This window comes from Balearica regulorum, chromosome 3 (assembly GCF_011004875.1).
Source record: "Balearica regulorum gibbericeps isolate bBalReg1 chromosome 3, bBalReg1.pri, whole genome shotgun sequence".
NCBI classification, from domain to species: domain Eukaryota; kingdom Metazoa; phylum Chordata; class Aves; order Gruiformes; family Gruidae; genus Balearica; species Balearica regulorum.
This window is the reverse complement of record NC_046186.1, coordinates 66,487,569-66,507,354: the sequence shown is the minus strand read 5'-3', so window position 1 is coordinate 66,507,354 and position 19,786 is coordinate 66,487,569. Positions and strand designations below refer to the sequence as shown.

At 40.7% G+C, this 19,786-nt stretch overlaps 1 protein-coding gene across 2 annotated transcripts; it reads left to right on the top strand.

Annotated features, from left to right (window-relative positions):
- Window positions 1-504: 504 nt before the first annotated feature.
- Window positions 505-19,617, top strand: NMBR (neuromedin B receptor). Of its 2 annotated transcripts, none has more exons than XM_010299870.2 (3): window positions 505-1,398; window positions 16,286-16,634; window positions 18,992-19,617. In XM_010299870.2, the coding sequence occupies exons 1-3, from the start codon at window positions 983-985 to the stop codon at window positions 19,391-19,393; spliced, it is 1,167 nt and encodes a 388-aa protein (XP_010298172.1). In that variant the 5' UTR covers window positions 505-982; the 3' UTR covers window positions 19,394-19,617. The 2 variants fall into 2 exon arrangements, with proteins under 2 accessions (XP_010298172.1, XP_075606187.1); XM_075750072.1 differs by lacking the exon at window positions 505-1,398 and adding an exon at window positions 1,555-1,700.
- Window positions 19,618-19,786: the final 169 nt, after the last annotated feature.

The following is a 19,786-nucleotide window of genomic DNA, read 5'->3' as shown; positions in this document are numbered from 1 at the left end:
GATGGCTTTGGTTAGGGTCTATCCAGAACCTACAGCTGGATGACAGGAATAAAATCTCTTCATCTCCAAGTCCCTCGCTCCCCGTTACCCTGCATTTCAAAGCGTCGTGGTTTCACCTGGGTAAGATGCTGGAAGACGGGTTTTCCGAAGGCGATCCGCCTTCCGCCCGACGTGGCGGACAGTTCTCCGGTTTGCCCGGCAGCGCCTCTCGGGGGGCTGCTTGCGGGGGGCAGCGGCGGGGGGAGCGGCCGCCCTCGCCCCTCTCCCGCCCAGCCGTCCCCATCGGGCTCAGGGGCTGGGACCCCGCGGGACGGCGGCGGCTCCACGCTGCGCGTCTCCCCTCCGCGCAAGATCCGCCTCGGCGTTTCGGGGCTGGGGCGAAGGCACAGGCGCTTGCAGGAGGAGAGGCGGGGCGGCTCCTCCCAGCACCAGGTATAAATCGGGGCTGCGGACTAAGGAGCGGGCTCGGTCTGCGCCTCGTCCCCGGCTCCGGCGCCCGAGGCCGCGGGGCGAGCAGCACCGGCGCCGCTGGACAGCGCCGGCGGCTCCCAGGCAGCGCGGCCCCGGTACCCGCGGGGCGCTCCGCGGCGGCCCCGGCGGGCGGGGGGAGGCGGCCGGACCGCGCCTCCGCGGCGGCGGCGCGCCGAGGTCGCTCCCGATGGCGAGGGCAGGCTGCTCTCCTGGTGGCAGTCGCTGCCCCCGAGGCTCAGGGTCTCGCCCTCCTGCCCCCTGGGAGAGGGCTTGCCCACAGAGCTGAAAGGGAGCGGCCCGGGATTTTTCATTCCTCCCCCCGCCACTGCGCCGGCGGACGGTGCTTCCTCTGCATTTCTGAGGAGAGAAAACTCGGCAGAAAAAAAGGGGGAGGAAGAAAGGCAGGAGGGAAAGGGGAGAAAGTTTGTTGACTTGCAGAGAGGTGAAGCTTTGCAGTGATTCCCACTGCACTTTGCACTGGAGACCTCCAGTCTGCCTCTGAAGCTGGAGGATGGAGGCAGAGCTGCCACCTGAGCTCATAGCATTGCCCCTCGGGGGGAATGGGAGCACCCAGCTGGTGCCAGATACAGCCCTGCTGCCCCCGGCGCAGGGCACGGCCATGTTCACCGTCCACTGTGTGATCCCTTCGCTTTACCTGCTCATCATCACTGTGGGCTTGCTGGGAAACATCACCCTCATGAAGATCTTCATCTCCAACAGTGCCATGAGGAGTGTGCCCAACATCTTCATCTCCAGCCTCGCCGCCGGCGATCTGCTGCTTCTAGTGACCTGTGTGCCTGTGGACGCCTCCCGGTATTTCTCTGAGGAGTGGCTTTTTGGGGAGGTGGGCTGCAAACTTATCCCTGCCATCCAGCTCACCTCCGTTGGTGTCTCTGTCTTCACCCTCACTGCCCTCAGTGCTGACAGGTAGGAAAGCTCGTCTGCCCCTTCTCAGTCCCCTGCAGCTTGGGCTAAGGCTAGCTGGAGCGGGCATGAAAGGTAAAGCACCCCTCTGACAAGGTATCCTTGGTTTGCAATCCCCTCATTCCAACTTGTGAGGTGCCCGTACTTCTCCTTCCCTCACTGACTGATGGCAAGTCTGGTACTAACTGAAATTAAAAGGTTTCTGGAAATGGTGCGCCTGGGCCTCCAACTTCCAGGGTACCAGCTGCAAGAACTGGGTTTAGTCCTGTCTTCTGCACCTCTGGGATGGTCCTGTAACAGCCCAGGTATTGAAATCTTACTCATTAGAGGAAGGTTTTAGACCCTAAGTGTAATCCATGACAAGCCACAGTGATACGTCGACAGGCAGCAAGCAGCTCAAACCAAGTCAAGCACAGAGGTGCTTTTAATAGATTTGTTTCTTTCTCCTGAGAACGTATGTGTGTGTTTTTGTATTTGTGCCCTAACAGAAGAGCAAGTTACCAGAGGTGACTGCCAGAACTAGTTCAGCCTCTAAGAATTTGGAGGCACCAAACTGTTCTATTGTCATTGTCAGTCTTAAACTTTTGGTTCAAACTATTCATTTTAGCTTCTTCTGAACTTATAGAAAAGAATTAAAAAAAAAAAAAAAGAAAATCCCCCCTAACAAACTGGAAAGTAACACTTCCATCTCCAGTACTAATCAAATTAGGAAGAAGCAGAGAGCTGGAACCTAAGTTTTTCCTCCCAATTAATATAAATGGGTGCTTAAGGGATTTATAGCAATTGGGTGGCTGTTGGACTGTGCTTCAGGCTCTGAAAGACAAAATCTTGCAGTGTAATTGACAACATGAAATTAAATGAAATTATCTTTCTTCCCTTCTCTAAGCATTTTTTTTTTAGCCAGAAATGAAAATGTTTAATTCCTTCATCGTGGGAATTACCCCATTTTCTTTTGTTGGATTTTAAACCGAACAAATGTATTACATTGGTGCATGATGTAAAGGCTTGAGTTCAGTAGTGTATCATCTTCACACTTACAGTAATATTTCTTTAAAAATTTTAATTCTTTTTTTTTTACAGAGTATAACTGTAATTTATTTCTTTTTTTGCAGCCAGTTCAATAAATAATTTGCACCTGAGAGTAGTCTTCAGCTGCCATCAATTTCAGTGGTGTTTGAATCAGAACCTAAATAAAATACTTGCATATAAAGACTTTGTAACTTATGAGAATAGATTATATTTTTGAAGAGGAGCTTGCAAAATATACCTTAAAGTGAACACCTGTAACTCTCTGATTACCTCAGTTAAAGAGTATGTCAAAAGCTGTCCTTCGAGAGCCAAGCAAACCTTGCAGTTTTCTTTCTGCTCTATTTCCACTGTTTAGAAGCATGGCTGTGGTATCTTATTTGAAAAGGGAAGAAGTTATTTGCAGAGGAGATCATATCTCTAGTGAAATATAATGTGAAGGAATGCTGGTGGTTTAATATTTAAGGATTCACTCATTTACTTTTTATATAGCTTTGGAGCATTCATTGTTTGCTTTCCCCATATAATTTTATATCCTTCTTTTAATATCAGCAGAGATTCAAGAAGTAATAATGCTAAATCTGTTTACACTGAATGCATTTAGAATTACACATCCTAGAAAACAACTACAGATGGTGTGTTGTGACCATATAAGCTTATAATGAATATGTTCCTGCAACGCTTTGGAGTCCACAGTATATACGAATACCAGAAATGGTGATACTGAGAATTTAAGAACTCTGTTTCTTTAACCTCTGCAGTTACATTTTCAATTACTGAGAACAAAATCCATTTCTTTTTCAGTCAGGAGAGCAGCCACTGACTTCAGAGACCAGTGTCTTATATCCTAGGGGCCCAAATCATCTCTGAGCGAAGCTGGCTGGGCTCGCAATGGAGTTTGGGTTGGACTCAGGTCTACTTTTTTGTATGGCAGACACTTGTGTTGAATTACAGGGGAAGCACTGGTATGGAGGGGGTTTTGTCATGCTGATTTGTAGCCAGATGCTAACATCTGTCATCTTGAGTAGATTGGTTATGGGTAGTTATGTTGGCAGATCAGGAGTGGTGGCAGCATCCTGCACCTAAGAGGTGATGAGGAGGTGAGGCCTGGCTGGGGGCAGCGTTAGCTCCAGATAAGCAAATCTGCCATAGGATGTTAGCGGTTTGGAAAAGGCTAAAAGGCTCCATTATATTCCAGTACATATTTGGTCTGGTGTAGGTCTTCTCAGTGATTCCTTGTCTCACAGGTAATGCTCAAAGTATGTTTTAGTATATGGTCATTAAAATCTTTCCTGCTTTTTGCTCCCTATTACCACAGGACTGTATAGAACTCCAGACATTGATTACAGTAAGGAACAGATTTATAAATATTTAGAGTTCTTTACAACGTGCCTGTGTGAATTAGGATAAGGGAGGTTGTCTTGGTTTCCACAGTGTAATTAACACTTATTGTTTATGTGGAAATTCTGCATGGCAAATTACATGTATGTGATACATTTAACAACAATGTCTACAGAAGCAATAAACTCTGAATGATCATTACTTACAAACTGAAGTTATAAGGAAGAAAAAGTAGCATTCATTACATATATAACTTTTCTAAAGTTGCTTTATTTCGTATGGCTTTTTGTCACAGAAGTGTCTCTCAGCATCACTAGTGCTTTCAGTGTGACAAACATGCATCTTCTTAATCAAAGCTTCATTATCGAGTACTGAGATTATTTGGGTTTTGATTTGGTGGGGGTTTTTTTGTATACAAACACAATATTTCATTTGTAACAGTGCTTTCCAGACTTCCCTGGAGCACCCTTTAAGATTGAAATTGGCAGCACACAGCAGATCTGCCCAAGGTAGCCCATCCCAGGAATAGCAGCTGGTCCCATCAAACAGCCCTTCCCACCCTTGAGCTCATGTGCGTCTGGCTGCCAGAGGTGGATGGTGGTGGCAGTGGTGGGGATGGTGGCAGCAGAGATGATGCAGTGGTGGCACTGGAGGTGCAGTGTGTTGCGGAGTGTCACTCTCCTCTGGGGTGCAGAAGGCAGCACAGGAGCGGTGCTGGTGAGCCAGCCACCCCCTCTTACTGCCACGCAGGCGATGTGCAGAGACAGCACCCCCGGCCCTCATGGCCACTGCTCCTATTGATTTTCCTCTATTGCGGAGAAACCGTGCTGCCTCTAGAAACCTTAATATTTTGTTGGTTTAAAACAGAAAAAAAGCAGAGAGTGGATTACAGAAAGAGAAAGCCTAATAATTGCAGTGGATGACAAATGGAAAAATGTAAGGGGATTGAGGGACAAAAATGTACAAAAGAAACAGGGAACCAAAGTGACCATAGGGAAGAAGACCTCCAACAGCACTCAGCACACCCTAAAAGTGCCCATGGTGCTGGTGCATGATGGCCAGGGGTGCACTTCCCAGAGGTGTGGATGGACAAAGAAATAAAAATGAGTCCCTTGTCTGGCTTGCTTCTCCAGGTGACTAGGGCTAATGGAGGTTGATGAGAAAGTCCCAGGACTTGGTGTGGTCTTGGATAAGGAGGGTAAAAATAAAGAGGTGAGAAGTGTAGCCAGAGGGACTGCAGCATGGCACACATGAAGAAAAGGTGTGCCAGCATCTCCCCACTGCCAAAAGGAGAGAAGCCAGGGATGAACCTGTCTTGAACTATGCCTGACTTGAACCATCCCATGAACTTCTTCAGTGCTTCAGGAAGTGTTTTTCCAATTTACGTCCACGATGGGCCATGCAGTTAGCCCAGTGTGCAAACTAGGCCCATGAGGCTCCTCACACTCTTCTCAGGGCCGTTTGGTGCCAGGCAGGGACTCTAGGGTGAGGAAGCGGAGGAGCATGAGTATGGAAAGATGTGTCCAAGATGCCTTTCAGAGCTAGAGGGCTGGATGATATGTAAACCATAGTGTGGAGAGGTGACTGGAGAAGCTCAGGGGCAGTAGACCGAGTGCTGCAGTGTGCACCTCTGGCCGTCACTGCATTATTGTGTATGCTGATGAAAAGCAGTTGTATCCAGAAAATGCCAAGACACCTGGGGTGAATAGACTATGAAGGAATAAATGGCAGCTCCCTACAACAGCTTTAGGTTTGTCCCACATACACTTTCTTTTTCTCTTTGGCTGTCATTTATGCCTCATTTTTATGTGATCTGTAAAAATAGGATTAAATTCAATTCTGCTACTTTTTCTAGATTGAATTTTCTCTCTAATGAAGGGTTTAAATGTGTTAGCTCAAATACAGTCCTGTTGCACTCTAATGAAGACAGTGAAGCTAAACAGTAGAGCAACTGGCCCTTACTGCAATTGAAATAGCATCTTCTTTGTATTCTTCCTAAAAAGTGTGACAGAAAGACATCTTTGATGAGACACATATTTGATAAACCAGGTAACAAAGTTATATTTCATTAGTGCCATGAGTCCTTTCCTATATCTTAATAACAAAGGAGTTTGAAAATTTAAACTCTTACTTAAATAACTAAACACGGTGCCTGACTGAGATGCTTAAAATGTATCCTATAGATTTTAGTAGCTGAACTACTTGATCCTTTTGTTTGCTTGTTTGTTTTATTTCTTTATTTATTTGCTTTAATTTTGGAAAATTGCAGTCTGTATTTTTAAAAGTGTAAAAAGACTCAAAAATGTTTTGTGCAATTTTAGTATCTATGTGCTGACTTCTGACTACAACTGATGACAAAAGCCATTCTGGCTCAGTTTGCATGCCTATTATCTCCTACTTTTGAAGTGACTCAGGAAATGTTTTGAAGACATTCAAAAGTGTGAAAAAGTGCCCTAGTAACTACTATAGGATTTTTCATTAGTAAAATCACTCTTAACAAAAAAAATTCTTTTTACTCTTCTTCAGAATTTATTTAAACTTTCTTCATTTGTTATGTCAGGTGCTGATTCAGGCTGAAATACAGTGATTGGAGACCTCTAAAATCCTCATTTCTTATTATGTGCAATGGAGCAGGTGAAGCAGGAAAACGGACATGATTTCTTTTTGAGCTGTAATAGTGGACATTCAGGGACCTGACAAGGAAAGTAGTATTAAGTGACATCCTGAAAATTACCTATAATTAACCAAGGAATAAAGAAAAAATAATCAAAGGTAAAATGCAAGACTATCTGTATAAAAACAATGCCTATAGGAGATGGGGAAACAAAATTATATGAAACCAGTAGAACTATGAAATCTATAAGTAGAACTATGAAATTTTAGAAATTCTAGCACTTGAGATAAATGTATTGAATGAATACTTACTGAAGTACATTAAAAGAAATGATGGTCCAGATGTTTCTCTCACTGTAGGTTGTAGCAGTGTGGTTATAATTATGTGATAACAGACAAAGCAAAAGAAATTTAAAAGAAATTGGGCAAGCTTTGTTTCTCCCTTTTTTTTTTTTTTCATCTCACCCTTTGTTTTGTATGTGCAAACTTAACTGACAAAATAAAGCTTGCCAGAACACCTTTAATGAAACTCTGGCGTATTTTGTCAGGAGCAATCCTTTTTGTCAAGTTAATAATATAAGTGAATAATATTGTGAAGTGAAGCCTTTCCTCGTCTGTCCCCATCCCAAGATGTTCTTGTTCATTTGTATCCTATGATCCTATGTATCCATTCCATACAGCTAAAAGGAATATGAAGGAAAATACTCCTGAAAGAAAAAAGGGATGGGGACACCACCACCACCACCACCCCCCCCCCCCCCCCCCCCATGCAACAATGCGGGAGAAATCATATATCTGGAGTAGATTAAGGAATTACCTATTTTAGCATAAGTTTGTTCAAGTGGACACCCCCCTCCCTGGCAGTGCTCAAGGCCAGGCTGGATGAGGCTTTGGGCAACCTGGTCTAGCAGAGGGTGTCCCAGCCCATGGCAGGGGGGTTGGAACTAGATGGGCTTTGAGGTCCCTTCCAACCCAAACCATTCTGTGATTCTATGATTCTAAGTCAGGCAATTCAAGTCAGCTGTTGGAGAAGTTCCTCTTGTGACCATCTTTACACAGCTGAAAATGATTTCTCAGCAAAACCATTTTCCTCCCAAGTTAGGCAATTTTTTCTGAACCTTCATACAGACACACACATCTGTTAAACTCCTGCCTTTGTGCGTGTGTCCTGCGTGTGCTCCTCAACTAATACGGAAGCAGCTTAGTCCTGAGCATGGCAAAGTGAGAAATGTCTGTGGTGTTTATCCTAGTCACTGACCAATGCAATGTCTGTGCTGTCCTGGCAGCAGCCAATTTTGCTTTGATCAATGCAAATGCCAGTGTCCCGTAGCCTTTCCTAGGTTGCAACCTAAATCCTGAGAAACTGTTGCAAACCCACTTCTGCTTCCTGTTTCTTTGATCAGTTCAGTAAAAGCCCGTGTCTGTGGCAGACAAAATAGCTGCTAAGCAGCAGATCCAGCTGATTTCTTACCAAGCAGGCCTGAATGTAGATCTTCATGCATTTATTTTGTTGGTCTCTCCCCATACCATGGTATAGAATTCCCTTATATATTACACTGCAATGGGATTATCCAAATTGGACTGTTGGAATCCTCAAGTCTGCATTCAGCAGGTCCTCAGAAATACTGTCAAAGATCAAATATGCTCTACCCATGCTCTCTCTGAGGAAAAGATTTCACATGTTTTCTGTGATGATAAATTTGTTAGAGATTAAATAATAAATATCTTTTATATATGTGTAGAGTGATGGATCTCTCAAATATCCTTCCCAAAAGGGACAGTTTAATTGAATCCTGATTTAAAATATTTTAATTATAGAAGAGCTGGTGTATTTCTCATATAGGTTTTGCTGCAGGACCATTCTTCCAGACCATATATTCCTAGTGCTAAATTCTTCTTGTCTTTTTTTATGTGTACTAATGAAACAAGGCATATGCAGTCACAGTCCCTGTGTACCTGCACTACTAACTTCTGAATCCATGCTGAGATTCAGCCCAATTTGACAGTGTGATTAGAAATAGCAAGTAAGTTCTTACAAGTTCATGAAATTTGTGGAAGATAAGAGGAAACCCACTTCGGTGTCCCTTGAAGAGAAGTGTGTTTTGGAATTAACTTGCACAACTTGTCAGATGTCAGAGAAAATAACCAAGAGACAAACAATCCATACAAACCTTGGTGTAATTAGTTCTGTTGCATGTAGATTTAATTGTGTATTTCCAGCTTTGCATGCACACATATACATATAAAATTGTGATATGTGTATGAATATGAGAGAAATGGATTATTCTGATATGTTATCATTCTATCATCTCATACGATTCTCTTTTGTCTTTCACATGACTATCCCAAATATTGTTTCACTTTTTCCAACTAATTTTCACAAGTTTTGGGTTGGGCTTTTTTTAACGGTGTAATGTTTGTGCTTTGGATCCAAGTTTATTTGATTGTTTGTATTTTAAGAATTGTTATATTAACTTTTTTCTCTGTGATTTTTTAAAGGTTTTTTTTTTTCACTATGGTAAAATATACTTATTTTTTTCCATCTACATTGATTTAAATGCAAAATTACAACAGAAGTTCCAAATTAAATTGAACTGGAAACAAGTTTAAAAGTGACAGAATGAGGCCTTCCAAATTATGGTACTGGAGCAAATAAATGAAGTTGCAGCTTTCTGAATTTAGAAATTAGAGATTTGGGGTCTAGATACTCAAAATGGTAAAATCTAAGTCTATTCCAGATACATTAATAGAAGTTTGGTTACTTAATTCTTCCTGGCTTGTAACATTTCTGAAAATCATCTGACCCATGTAATAGTCTCCTCAATAGTTATGTTACCTGCCGTGGCATGGACTATTACTGAGTTTATCAAGGAAATGGGAGGAATGATTTTGTAAGAGCAACAATTTTATAAAAATAAATTGGCACTACGCATACTTTACAACTAGGGATTTCTGCTTCCAGGCATTTCAGTTTCTGCAACTGATATTTTTATTGACCTTCTGCTCCAGCACTGATGATTTTATGAGATCTTCGTTCAAGTATGTGTGGATATCATTGCTGGGAGTCATGCATTAAACATATGATGGATATGCAGATAGGCGTACATCTCATCTCATCAATGTAAAGAAGGGGTATCAACAGGATTTGGATCAAGCCCATTTGGGGAAATGTTTCTCTTTCCTCATACTCCTTTGACCCTTCAAGATTCAGAATATAAACCCTGAAGGAATAAAACAGGATTAAGTGTGGTTTTCTAAGATTTTTTTTTCTTACAATAGGATTATAGTGAGGAAGAAGTAATATGACTAGATGGAGAACAGAGCACTAGGGAACAGAGCCAAAGAGTACATAAGTTTGGGCTACGTATTGCAACGCCTACTCTCTAACCTAGGTGGTGACCTTCCCCTCCTCCTGTCCACCCCTCATGAGCAGAATCCAAAATCCATAATTCCAAATTAGTGTTGGAATGAGGTCAATGCTCCAGAAAGGCAGTAAAAGCCAAGAGAATACACATGCTAAGCTGCCTCATACTTCCCAGGGGGAAATGCTAAATCCAGGAGTTTGTATGACACAGCCTGGTAAGAATAAGGTTCTGTCCTCATTGATGAAATGTTAATTTTGAGCCACTGTTTAGCAGGCCTGGGCAATGACTCCTGGATACTCTGGCTGAATGAATGCTCCATTTTGTTCTTGGAGAGACAGGTACCAGAGCTGCCTTTGCCACAGCTGTTTTGTGAAGGTTAATGACTTCAGTGTACTCCAGCAATTATTTAAACACAACTTTGAGATCAGGCTCCTCAGCTTTGCCGTGCTTAGTTTCAGGATCCCAATGAAGCTTAGATGCAAACTGGGTAGGCCTGGTCATGGGAGCTCCTGGCATGCACAGCAGGGGAGATGCAGCTGCTTGCATAATTTAAAAGTCAAGAAAGAAGGGGCAGAGCAGGCTGGGGTAGGCCAGCCATTGCATGAGGCTTCTGGATGTGGTTTTGCTATGCACATATGTTCATTTGCACATATGTATGTGTGTATATATTTATATATATACACTCACAAAAAACATATTCTGCAGTGCCAAAACATAGCCCTGAGCACTGGAAGTCAACCACTTGTCAAACTGCTAGAGGAGCCAATAGTGTGCTTTTGACCTGGGTCCATCAATACTGTCCTAAACATTTTCTAGGCATCATTCAGGATTAAACACAAGCCCAGGGGCAATTACCAACAGAAGTGTAAACTGCCTATCTTGTTTGGATGTGGTGGTCTCATACTGTGAGATTAAAGAGTTAAAGGGATGGTCGCGGGTGTCCAGCCAATGAATAGGTTCTGGCATTGTTTCATTTGCTGATATAGATGTAGCATAAGTTTTTCTTAGATTTGTCTCCTGGTTACCTTCCTCTCTCCTCTCCTCTCCTCTCCTCTCCTCTCCTCTCCTCTCCTCTCCTCTCCTCTCCTCTCCTCTCCTCTCCTCTCCTCTCCTCTCCTCTCCTCTCCTCTCCTCTCCTCTCCTCTCCTCTCCTCTCCTCTCCCCTCTTTCTCTTCATTTTCACAGTAGAAACTTATAGAAACTGCAACTCTGCTGAAGATGTATTTGTCTATCTTAAGATAGGTAAAATATGTTGATTAGCAACTTGGCATTATTAAACATAAGTATAAATCTACTGGGAATACTGACATTTATGAACTCTTCTAAATAATAGTCAGTGAAACAATTTACTATTACTGTTCTTGGGAGGCAAATTGAACAAATTACTAATGGTACTTTTAACTAGTGCAGTTTTACGTAAACGGGCTTAGACCAATAGGAGTAAAAAGCAAGTCTGCAGGCTGTGAGCTGGCATTGCAACATTTGTACTAGCTTGTAAGAAATATAGTTAGCTAGTGTGGAGTGAATAGCAAGATAAAGAAGTTGCAAGAGAAGAAAAAATTAAAAGGAAAGAGGAAATTTATCCTCTAAAACACTGGGAGGGCAGGACAGGTGATATGCTTCATGCAGGAAAAAACCCCACCCTGGGAAACTTATGTTTTGATTCGTTTCAGGGTGGAGAAATCATCATCTAAAAGACTAAATCAGACTTTTTTGTTGAAGCATTCTTGATACTTTTTGGCTTAACAGAGAATATTTCTATAGAGGGGAAAACTTTTTCCACTTAGGGAAATCTTAGGATTTTCCCCCTGAGAAACACAGAACACCTGCCATTGACATTAATTGTAATTAATTTTAATTGTGTTTACACATGGTCTGCTAGTCTTCATTTCAAACACTATTCATTATATTCAGCTACCAGACCTCTGAGATGCTCACTCCTGGTGAATGCAATTCTCTGCACTTAAGAGATAAGCACAGAACAAAGATATTAGGATTAAATATAAAAAAACTTTAGGAAATCTACTTTAAATTTCAAGAATTTAAAAGAATAAAACTGAATAAATGCAAATCTCAGACTGTTTGTGTTGTGAAAGAAGTTCTCACAACAGTGGACATCAAATGATTCCACATTGTTTTCAGCTAGATAAATTGTTCTCCTCTTAATGATGCAACTGCTGTTGAGACAACAGAACTGCCCATACAAGGAAAAGGGATTTGGCCCCATCCAAAATTTCATTCTACTTTAATGGAGTGGACTAAAACTGGACCGTAACTGGACACAATATTAGTATTTTTAACAAATATTGACCATACAGTCATGTTTCCTATTCAGATATATTTACATCCTTTTGTATTGTTAGGCTAAATGCTGTCTTTCTGTGTTTGAAGTCTTCATGCGAAGACAGAGTAAAATGCTAACATAGAAATGGTTTTGATAAATGACTCGAGGACTTGAGTTTGCGGGAAATGCAGTACTATGACACAGCAACATCACTTAAAACAGAAGCTTTATAATAAAGCCAATGATACCAACCCCACCAGCTCCAGGATTAAAATGCAAATTAGATCAAAGTATGGGTCATAGTGGTATGGATCTGCCTTGCCTGCTTGGTTTATGACAGTTCATTATTGTAGTTATTTATTAGCATTGGGATGGCATGTAGGAAGCTGGATGATCAGTCAGGGTCCTATTTGTGGTAGGTGCTATATCAACAGGAACAAGAAGAAAGTCCCTGACCTGAAGGGTTTTTAAGTAGAGACAATGCAAGATACAGAAATGGAAGGACAAGGAAATATTGAGACAATTCTGGTTAGAATGGTAGGCTGTAATCATAGTCCAGTGGCTGCCTAAGTATCGTCTAGTGTCTGTTTTGTTTTTTCTTCTTAACTTGTTTTTGAAGGGCATCATGACAAAGTGCTCTAGAAAAAGAGGCAGTGCTGCAACAGAGGAGCAGCTTAGGACTAATCATGAAGCAGCTTCTTTTGGAGTCAGGTGCGTGGGAGGCGAATGGCATTGTGGACTCTGGCAGACAGAGACAGGAGTAGAGCTTCCCATACTAATTGGGAGCTGAGAAATAGGCCTTTGACAACAAAGATGTGGAAGAGTAGATAAGCTATACCGGAGTTTAGAAGGTAGCAACATGTTATAACTCTGGAAGAAGAGGTTATTCTTTCATCAATTTTTTTTTTTTGATTGTGTGGAAGGGAGGAGATTGCTTTATAATGAAAAAGCACTATACAAACAAAGCCAGTATCTGCAGAATGGTTTTGTGCTTGTGTCTGTTGGCAGAAACCACAGTTTCAAAGAAAGGAAACTTATTATAAAAGTATTTCCTGAGTTGGGATGCCTTTGTCAGTGGTGATAATGATAGAGGATGTAGGAAGACAGAATTTACATGAAGGCTTTTAATTAAAACCAAATGCATATTTATAATTATTTCCTGGTCTTCATGGCAACCTATAATTTTCTTTTTTTCATCAGTGAAGTAAAAGAAAAGATGGATTTTGCTTACTAATTTGACTAAATAATTTGCACCCTTACCCTGATTTACCAGTGTGTTTTTATTGATAGAAAAGATGCACTTTGTAATTTAAATGGCTGGTAGTATGTTTTAGCCTCATACTGGTTTTATGCAAAGGAAGAACCTGGGTATTCATTTTGGGAACACTTCTAATTTCACTCAGTTTACATTTGATTCTATCTGTAACCTATCTCTTTTTACTCTGTATCTTTTCAGAGATATAAACAAGATGACAGATTTTGTAAAGCACTTAGTGCCTTTTCCTTCCCTTTGATGCCGAGTACTGTGCAGGGCTGAGTCCTAGGAAGAAGAGTGCCATCTTATAGTCAGCTGAAGTAGCAAGTAGAATTTTGATAGGGTTAAAGTAGAATTTTTGGGGGGCTGAACCTGGCTGTTTTTATAAAAAAGGGGCACTCTGCTCCAATGCCTTCCAACTTGCAGTCAGTTGTAGCTCAGGGGAAGGCATGCTATTTGCTGAAACAGCAATATATGCCAAGGTACAAATATATGCCACATTTTCTGCTACTGTAAAGGCTTTCAAAAAGGTCTCCTGTTTAGATATTAACCAGACCAAATGCTGCTAAAACAATTAATTGTACACCGTCACTGTCTTGGGGGACAGGACTGTGGTTCAAAATAGTTGCAGTAGAAAAAGAGGGAAAAACCCCTTGTAGCACGAAACATGATTTTCATCCAACATCCTTCCCTGCCACAAAGTCCCCAAATCAGCTCTTCTCCAGCGATGTAAAGTTGTAAAGAAATGAGCAGATGTAACGACTTGACGTCACCTCAGTTGAATGAAATGCTCTGTCTTTATGTAATGAAATCAAGGGAGACAGCAATAGGAAGCAAATTATTGAATAATAAGGTCACAGTTTGTGCCATGGAGCATTCATGCTTTGTGCAGAAGCTTCTATCCTTCCCACAGCAGTATAAAGGATTTCTTTACACCTTGGTGTCCAGGGAGTTTCTCACTGTGTGTTAGAAGAAATGGTAAACGTAAATTAACAGAGACAGTTTACTGAGTTTAATTTTCTACTCCGTTATAACAGTGAAGACACAGTAAACATCCTCTCTCTGAATTCAGAGAGGATATGAAAATAAATAGCAATTATTTTTAATTATTTAGTGTTAAGACAATTTATCACAGTCCTGAGAAAGAGGACTCCAAGGCACATTTTGGCTCAAATATTCTCTGAAGAAAAAAATTGCTAAGGTACAAAGACAGTGCTCTGCTCCAGACATGTTCATGCCATAGCCATTTCCAGTGTTGGTTTCCAACAAACTCAGAATCTGCTGCATGGGGATATAGCTTTTAACTGCAGTTCCTCAAACATCTGCTGAAGGTTTTGAGGGGTTATGGTGTACCTGTCAGGACCTGCAAATCAGCCATAAATGGTGTTTGGGATCACAACTCCATTTCACACCATTCCCTTCAGCAACCATGTTGTATTTAGCCATAACCTAACCCTGGGTATGTATTTAGACATCTGTTCATATCCATACATATTTATTTTGTGTATGCATGTATATATATCTACATGCATGGATAAGGAGTTTTATCACCAAGTAGAGACATCTAAGTTACGGTTCTTCTCACTCTAAGCTCATTGTGTAGCTAATAGAGAAAAATAAGCACCTCAGAGGGTGATTTGATGCACGTAAAACCTGATTCACCCTTTGAATGTACATCTTTACTGACTAGAAAGACCTTAACATAAATAAAGTTATGTACTTGGAGTATGACTCTCTCCTTGACTCCCTTCTGTCTGTTAAAATTTTCTTTAGATGTTAAAGAAAAATAACTTTTCAATTGCTGAAAACTTCTGCAATTTCAATAAAAACCCTTACACGTCCCAAATCAAATCATAACTAGAAACAAAATATTGAAGAAGAAAAAAAAGCAACCTTCCAAATTACCACAGCTTAGACAAAATGAAATGTTTTGTTCAATGTTCAGTTTTTAATGAAAACATTAAAACATAGTTTACTTACATTTTGAAAACAAATGTTTTCAAAATAAATTTAAAGTCTAAGTAAAACATTAAGGTATCTTGAAATAATTTTCTCAAAATATATTTGGCCTGCTAAACCTGACCTTTTCTTGTGGTAAGTTTCCATTTGTATCACCTTCTGCAACAATTCTTTTCTTTAATAAAAGAGTTCCTGACCAGAGTCTACTTCTATTCATTTATTTTACTTTGCTGTAGTGTGATATTTCCATTCTCTGCAATACTTACTGTTTTCATTGTCATGGTTATGAAATTATCAATTCTGCAAAGGTTTATATGTAATCATATATTAGGAGACAGTTTCCCAAAACGCGGTATAGAGCAGCAGGTCCAATTTTTTATGTGGAAACATTTACTTTCTTTAAGACTTTAATACTTCTGCAGAGGCCATTGGGAGTCATTCCTGCCTGACTTTATGAAGATGCTTATATTCCAGGCATTACAGTCAGGACAGTATATCTGTGTGCAGAAAGGTGCTGGGGTCAGAAGGCAAGAGCCACCACAGCAGCGGCTGTCGCTGGTCTGGCAAGAGGTGGATAACGCTGATTATCGTCCTGCGCTCCCAGGGGGCTGGAGGAGTCTGAGAGTGGGAAAGCCGTGGTGGCGGGCAGGAGGGACTCCTGGGCTGCGGGAGCCGAGGAAGGAAACAAGCTCTAGCGTGCACGTGCTGGTTTGAATGTGAGGTGGAAGTTTGGAGGTGGGATTTGCTGGGAGGATTTAGGGAAAGAAAGAGTGGAGTCGTGGGTGCTTCTGTGCTTTCACCAGAATGGGCACCTACAGCCACAGGTTGAATCCAGGGCTGCTTCTGCCACTTCTGGCGGGTGTATATGCAGATGTAGATAGAGGTTTAGAGAATGCAAGCTTAAGAAAGATTACAAATCCGTTGACTTTTCAAATAAGAACAAAATATGACATTATTTTAATCAAAGGCATGAAGTGGCCTTATGAATCACATGTTGAATTTTAAAAGATACCTTTTAACTTGCATCTGTGTTTTGGTCAATTTCAGGTACAAAGCAATTGTAAATCCCATGGACATCCAGACCTCCAGTGCAGTGCTATGGACCTGTGTTAAAGCCATTGCCATCTGGGTAATGTCCATGCTCCTAGCAGTTCCTGAAGTGGTGTTCTCCCAGCTGGCCCACATCAATGACACGAATAATGCCACTTTCACAGCGTGCATACCATACCCCATGACGGATGATATGCACCCGAAAATCCATTCTGTGCTGATTTTCCTTGTGTATTTCCTTATCCCTCTTGCCATTATTACTATCTACTACTATCATATTGCAAAGAGTTTAATAACAAGTGCTCACAACATCCCTGGAGAATACAGTGAGCATTCAAAAAGACAGGTAAGCAATTTGCTTTTTACATCCTGATGAAAGATTTGTGTGCTGTATGCACTTGTAAATGAAAGTACAGGAGCTATAACATCCAAATTATTGGATTTCACAGAGGATTAATTCAGTTTCCACATGCATGAACTAAGCCGAGGATTATCTGAAAAATCTCCTTGCTTTCACAATTACTCAGTATTAAGCCCAATATGTAAATGAATATGAGCAAGGAAAAATATAAATTCAATGCCATCAATGCATATTTATAACAAGAAATAGGATGGGTATATGTGTTTTTATGTGTTGCTAGTGTAACCATTACTTGTGTTCTTACTGAGGAACAATGTTTTTGTAGTTAATACTTCCTGTAGTCAGGAGTCACCTATCTCTATAAGCAGCCATTTTGGGAAGAAATCTTGCATGAACTTTTTGAGAATTCTCCCTGTTTTGTTCGTATTTGGAAATCAGAAAATCTGACATAGGCAGGGGAAATTTTCTTAGGGGATCTAAGGTTCTTCTCAGACAAAGGAGTGCTGAAAATATGAGCTCAGAGCATTAACTGATTCTTTTTTTGGCTTACTCAGTAGATCTTTCTTGGATACAATCCTGAACTCGCACTTTTCTAATACCCTTTCTGCTATAGATGCTATGCAACTTTCAGTACAGGTTCTGTATGCCTTTGAGACTAAGCATTTTAAAGTGCTGGACAAAGTGATCTTCCCTGTAAGGCACAGGAAGCAATAAGGTAGCAACAGGGTGTTTGTTAGCAGGAACAGTTATATATACAAACAGCTTTTACAATGGAAGTGCCTTCGCTTTACAAAAGCGTTAATATTGATAGAGAAAAATACTTATGCCCATTAAAACAATTTGGAAGGGTTTTCTCAGCCAATGTTTTAGAAAATACCTTTATACTCACTGAAACTCTTTGCATATATAGCATGTACCTATTCTTTTTAAAAAAAAGACTACATTCCCTCATATCCTTTTTGCTCAGCATTCATTTCTACTCTAGCCTGTTTCTCGTCAAAAATGCATACATACTAGCACTTCCTGTAGTATTTTATTTTCCTGTGAAATATAGAGAGCCTTTTGGTTGAACCCTCAGGATGGAAACAATATTTAATTTATATCACATTTCCGAACCCACATGTATTTTCAAAGTAAGAACATATTTTTTCATTCTACTTAGTTTTTTTCTTTTTGGTAATCTATGAGGCTCTGAGGAATAGAAAATTCCCAGCAAAAGAAAGTAAATTCAGACTATTGCTATCCACTCACGTTTCTTTAGGCCATAGTACAGAAGTGTAATATTCACCCTATGCCTCTGTGCCTTTTAGTCTGTGTTTGCAATCTGTCTGAGTGCAAATCCTACCCAACTGGAATGGTAGAGTTTTCCCATCTTTTGTGAATTCCCCACTGGTTTTGATTTAGGTGGAGCCAAGAAATCTACTTACAGATGTATTTCACAGATTTTGAAACCCTGTTAGAATAGATTCACTTGAATTTTTCAGGTTAAAATTGATAGAAAATTGACCAAAGCCAGAAAATTTTCCTGCCTCTGCAAAACTTTGGTACCTGACATATGTAACAAATCTCTTGGGCAGAAGGCCTCCCTTTGGTGCCTTCTACCTTGCCAGTTTCCCTCCCTCTCTCAGTTTGAAACCGCTGTGTAGGCTCATTTCTTGTCAACTTTTCAGCCACTCTCAATATCTACATTGTAATTCAATTATGCTTTAGCACTGCAATTAAGGTACATTTCTTTCATGTCATTATTGAAGATTAACTGAACCTTTCACCTTACCCTGGAATTAAGGTGCTTCAGACTGTGCAATGCAGTTTTGGTGGTTTGCCTAGGAGAGAGGTGCAAGCTGAGGCATTTCAGGCAAAATAATGGGATATAAGTACCATTGTATAGCTAAAACCCTAGCAATGACTCTACACTTCACTCACATTTCAAAGCAAATGGTTTCTAAATAGCTTTCTAACTAAAGCTAGGTTTCAAGCCAAGCACTGAGATCTCATCAGAAAAGGTTATATTTCAATGGCATCCTTTGATGCGTGCTTTCAGGCTAAAAGCCAATGTTTACTTGGGTCATGAATCACTCTTGCTGTGTATACCATATAGAAAGAGCAACCTTCTGTAACTGCAAACAGCTAGAGTCCGTCACTGAAAGTAAACTGAAAGTGGGAAAGGAAAGTAAATGAGATGGAAAAAGTAATTCAGCCCCTGAAGAAAGCATTTTTACTGTCCTCACTTACAATAGTTGTTAAAGTTAATATAAAGCAAAATGCTACATGTTTTAATTAAGTCTGTTATGTGGAGTTGTTCTATTCGTTGTTGTTCATTTGGGTTCTCTTCATCTTTTTAGATGGAAACTCGGAAACGCTTGGCAAAAATTGTTCTAGTTTTTGTTGGCCTCTTTGCTATCTGCTGGTTTCCTAACCACGTGCTCTACATGTACCGATCTTTTAATTACAATGAGATTGATCCATCCACAGGACATATGGTTGTTACCTTAGTGGCCCGAGTGCTAAGCTTCTGCAACTCTTGTGTCAATCCGTTTGCACTGTATTTTCTCAGTGAGAGTTTTAGAAGACATTTCAACAACCAGCTTCGCTGCAGGAGGAAAGCTCAGCAAGAGAGATCTGCCAGCTACTTGCGCAACTCTTCCGCCATTCAAATGACTTCCCTGAAAAGCAATACCAGGAACACAGTGACTAGCATGACACAACTGAATGGGCACAACTTGAAACAAGAAATGTCATTATGATTTAATAGGTGTGATTTTTGACTGTGGAACAAATTTGAACTTTTTCTTTGCAGTTTGTAACTCACTTTTGGTTCTCATATCCTTAGACCGTCTGAGTCCTCAGCACAGAGGATATGTTAAAGTCTGGCCGATCTGAGGTTATTTCACACCTAGTCTAACTTTTAGACAGAAATGAAGAGTATGTTTTATTGAGAAAATAAAACTGGCTGGCTTCATATTGTACTTTAAAGGAGATGCTAATATATGTTTAACATATAAGAAAAGAAAATGAATATTAGTGTAGCTGATCTAACATTGCTTTAAAAAGTATCCATTTTCTGATCTGAAAAATATGTATTTTTAAGTGAATATTGATCCAAGCTTCTGTCTTACTCTAATAGATTTTGCAAGACT

Coding starts and splice junctions, on each gene's coding strand:
- NMBR (XM_010299870.2), top strand. CDS start 983: ATGGAGGCAGAGCTGCCACCTGAGCTCATAGCATTGCCCCTCGGGGGG. Junction 1,399..16,285: donor ACTGCCCTCAGTGCTGACAG/GTAGGAAAGCTC, acceptor GGTCAATTTCAG/GTACAAAGCAATTGTAAATC. Junction 16,635..18,991: donor GTGAGCATTCAAAAAGACAG/GTAAGCAATTTG, acceptor TCATCTTTTTAG/ATGGAAACTCGGAAACGCTT.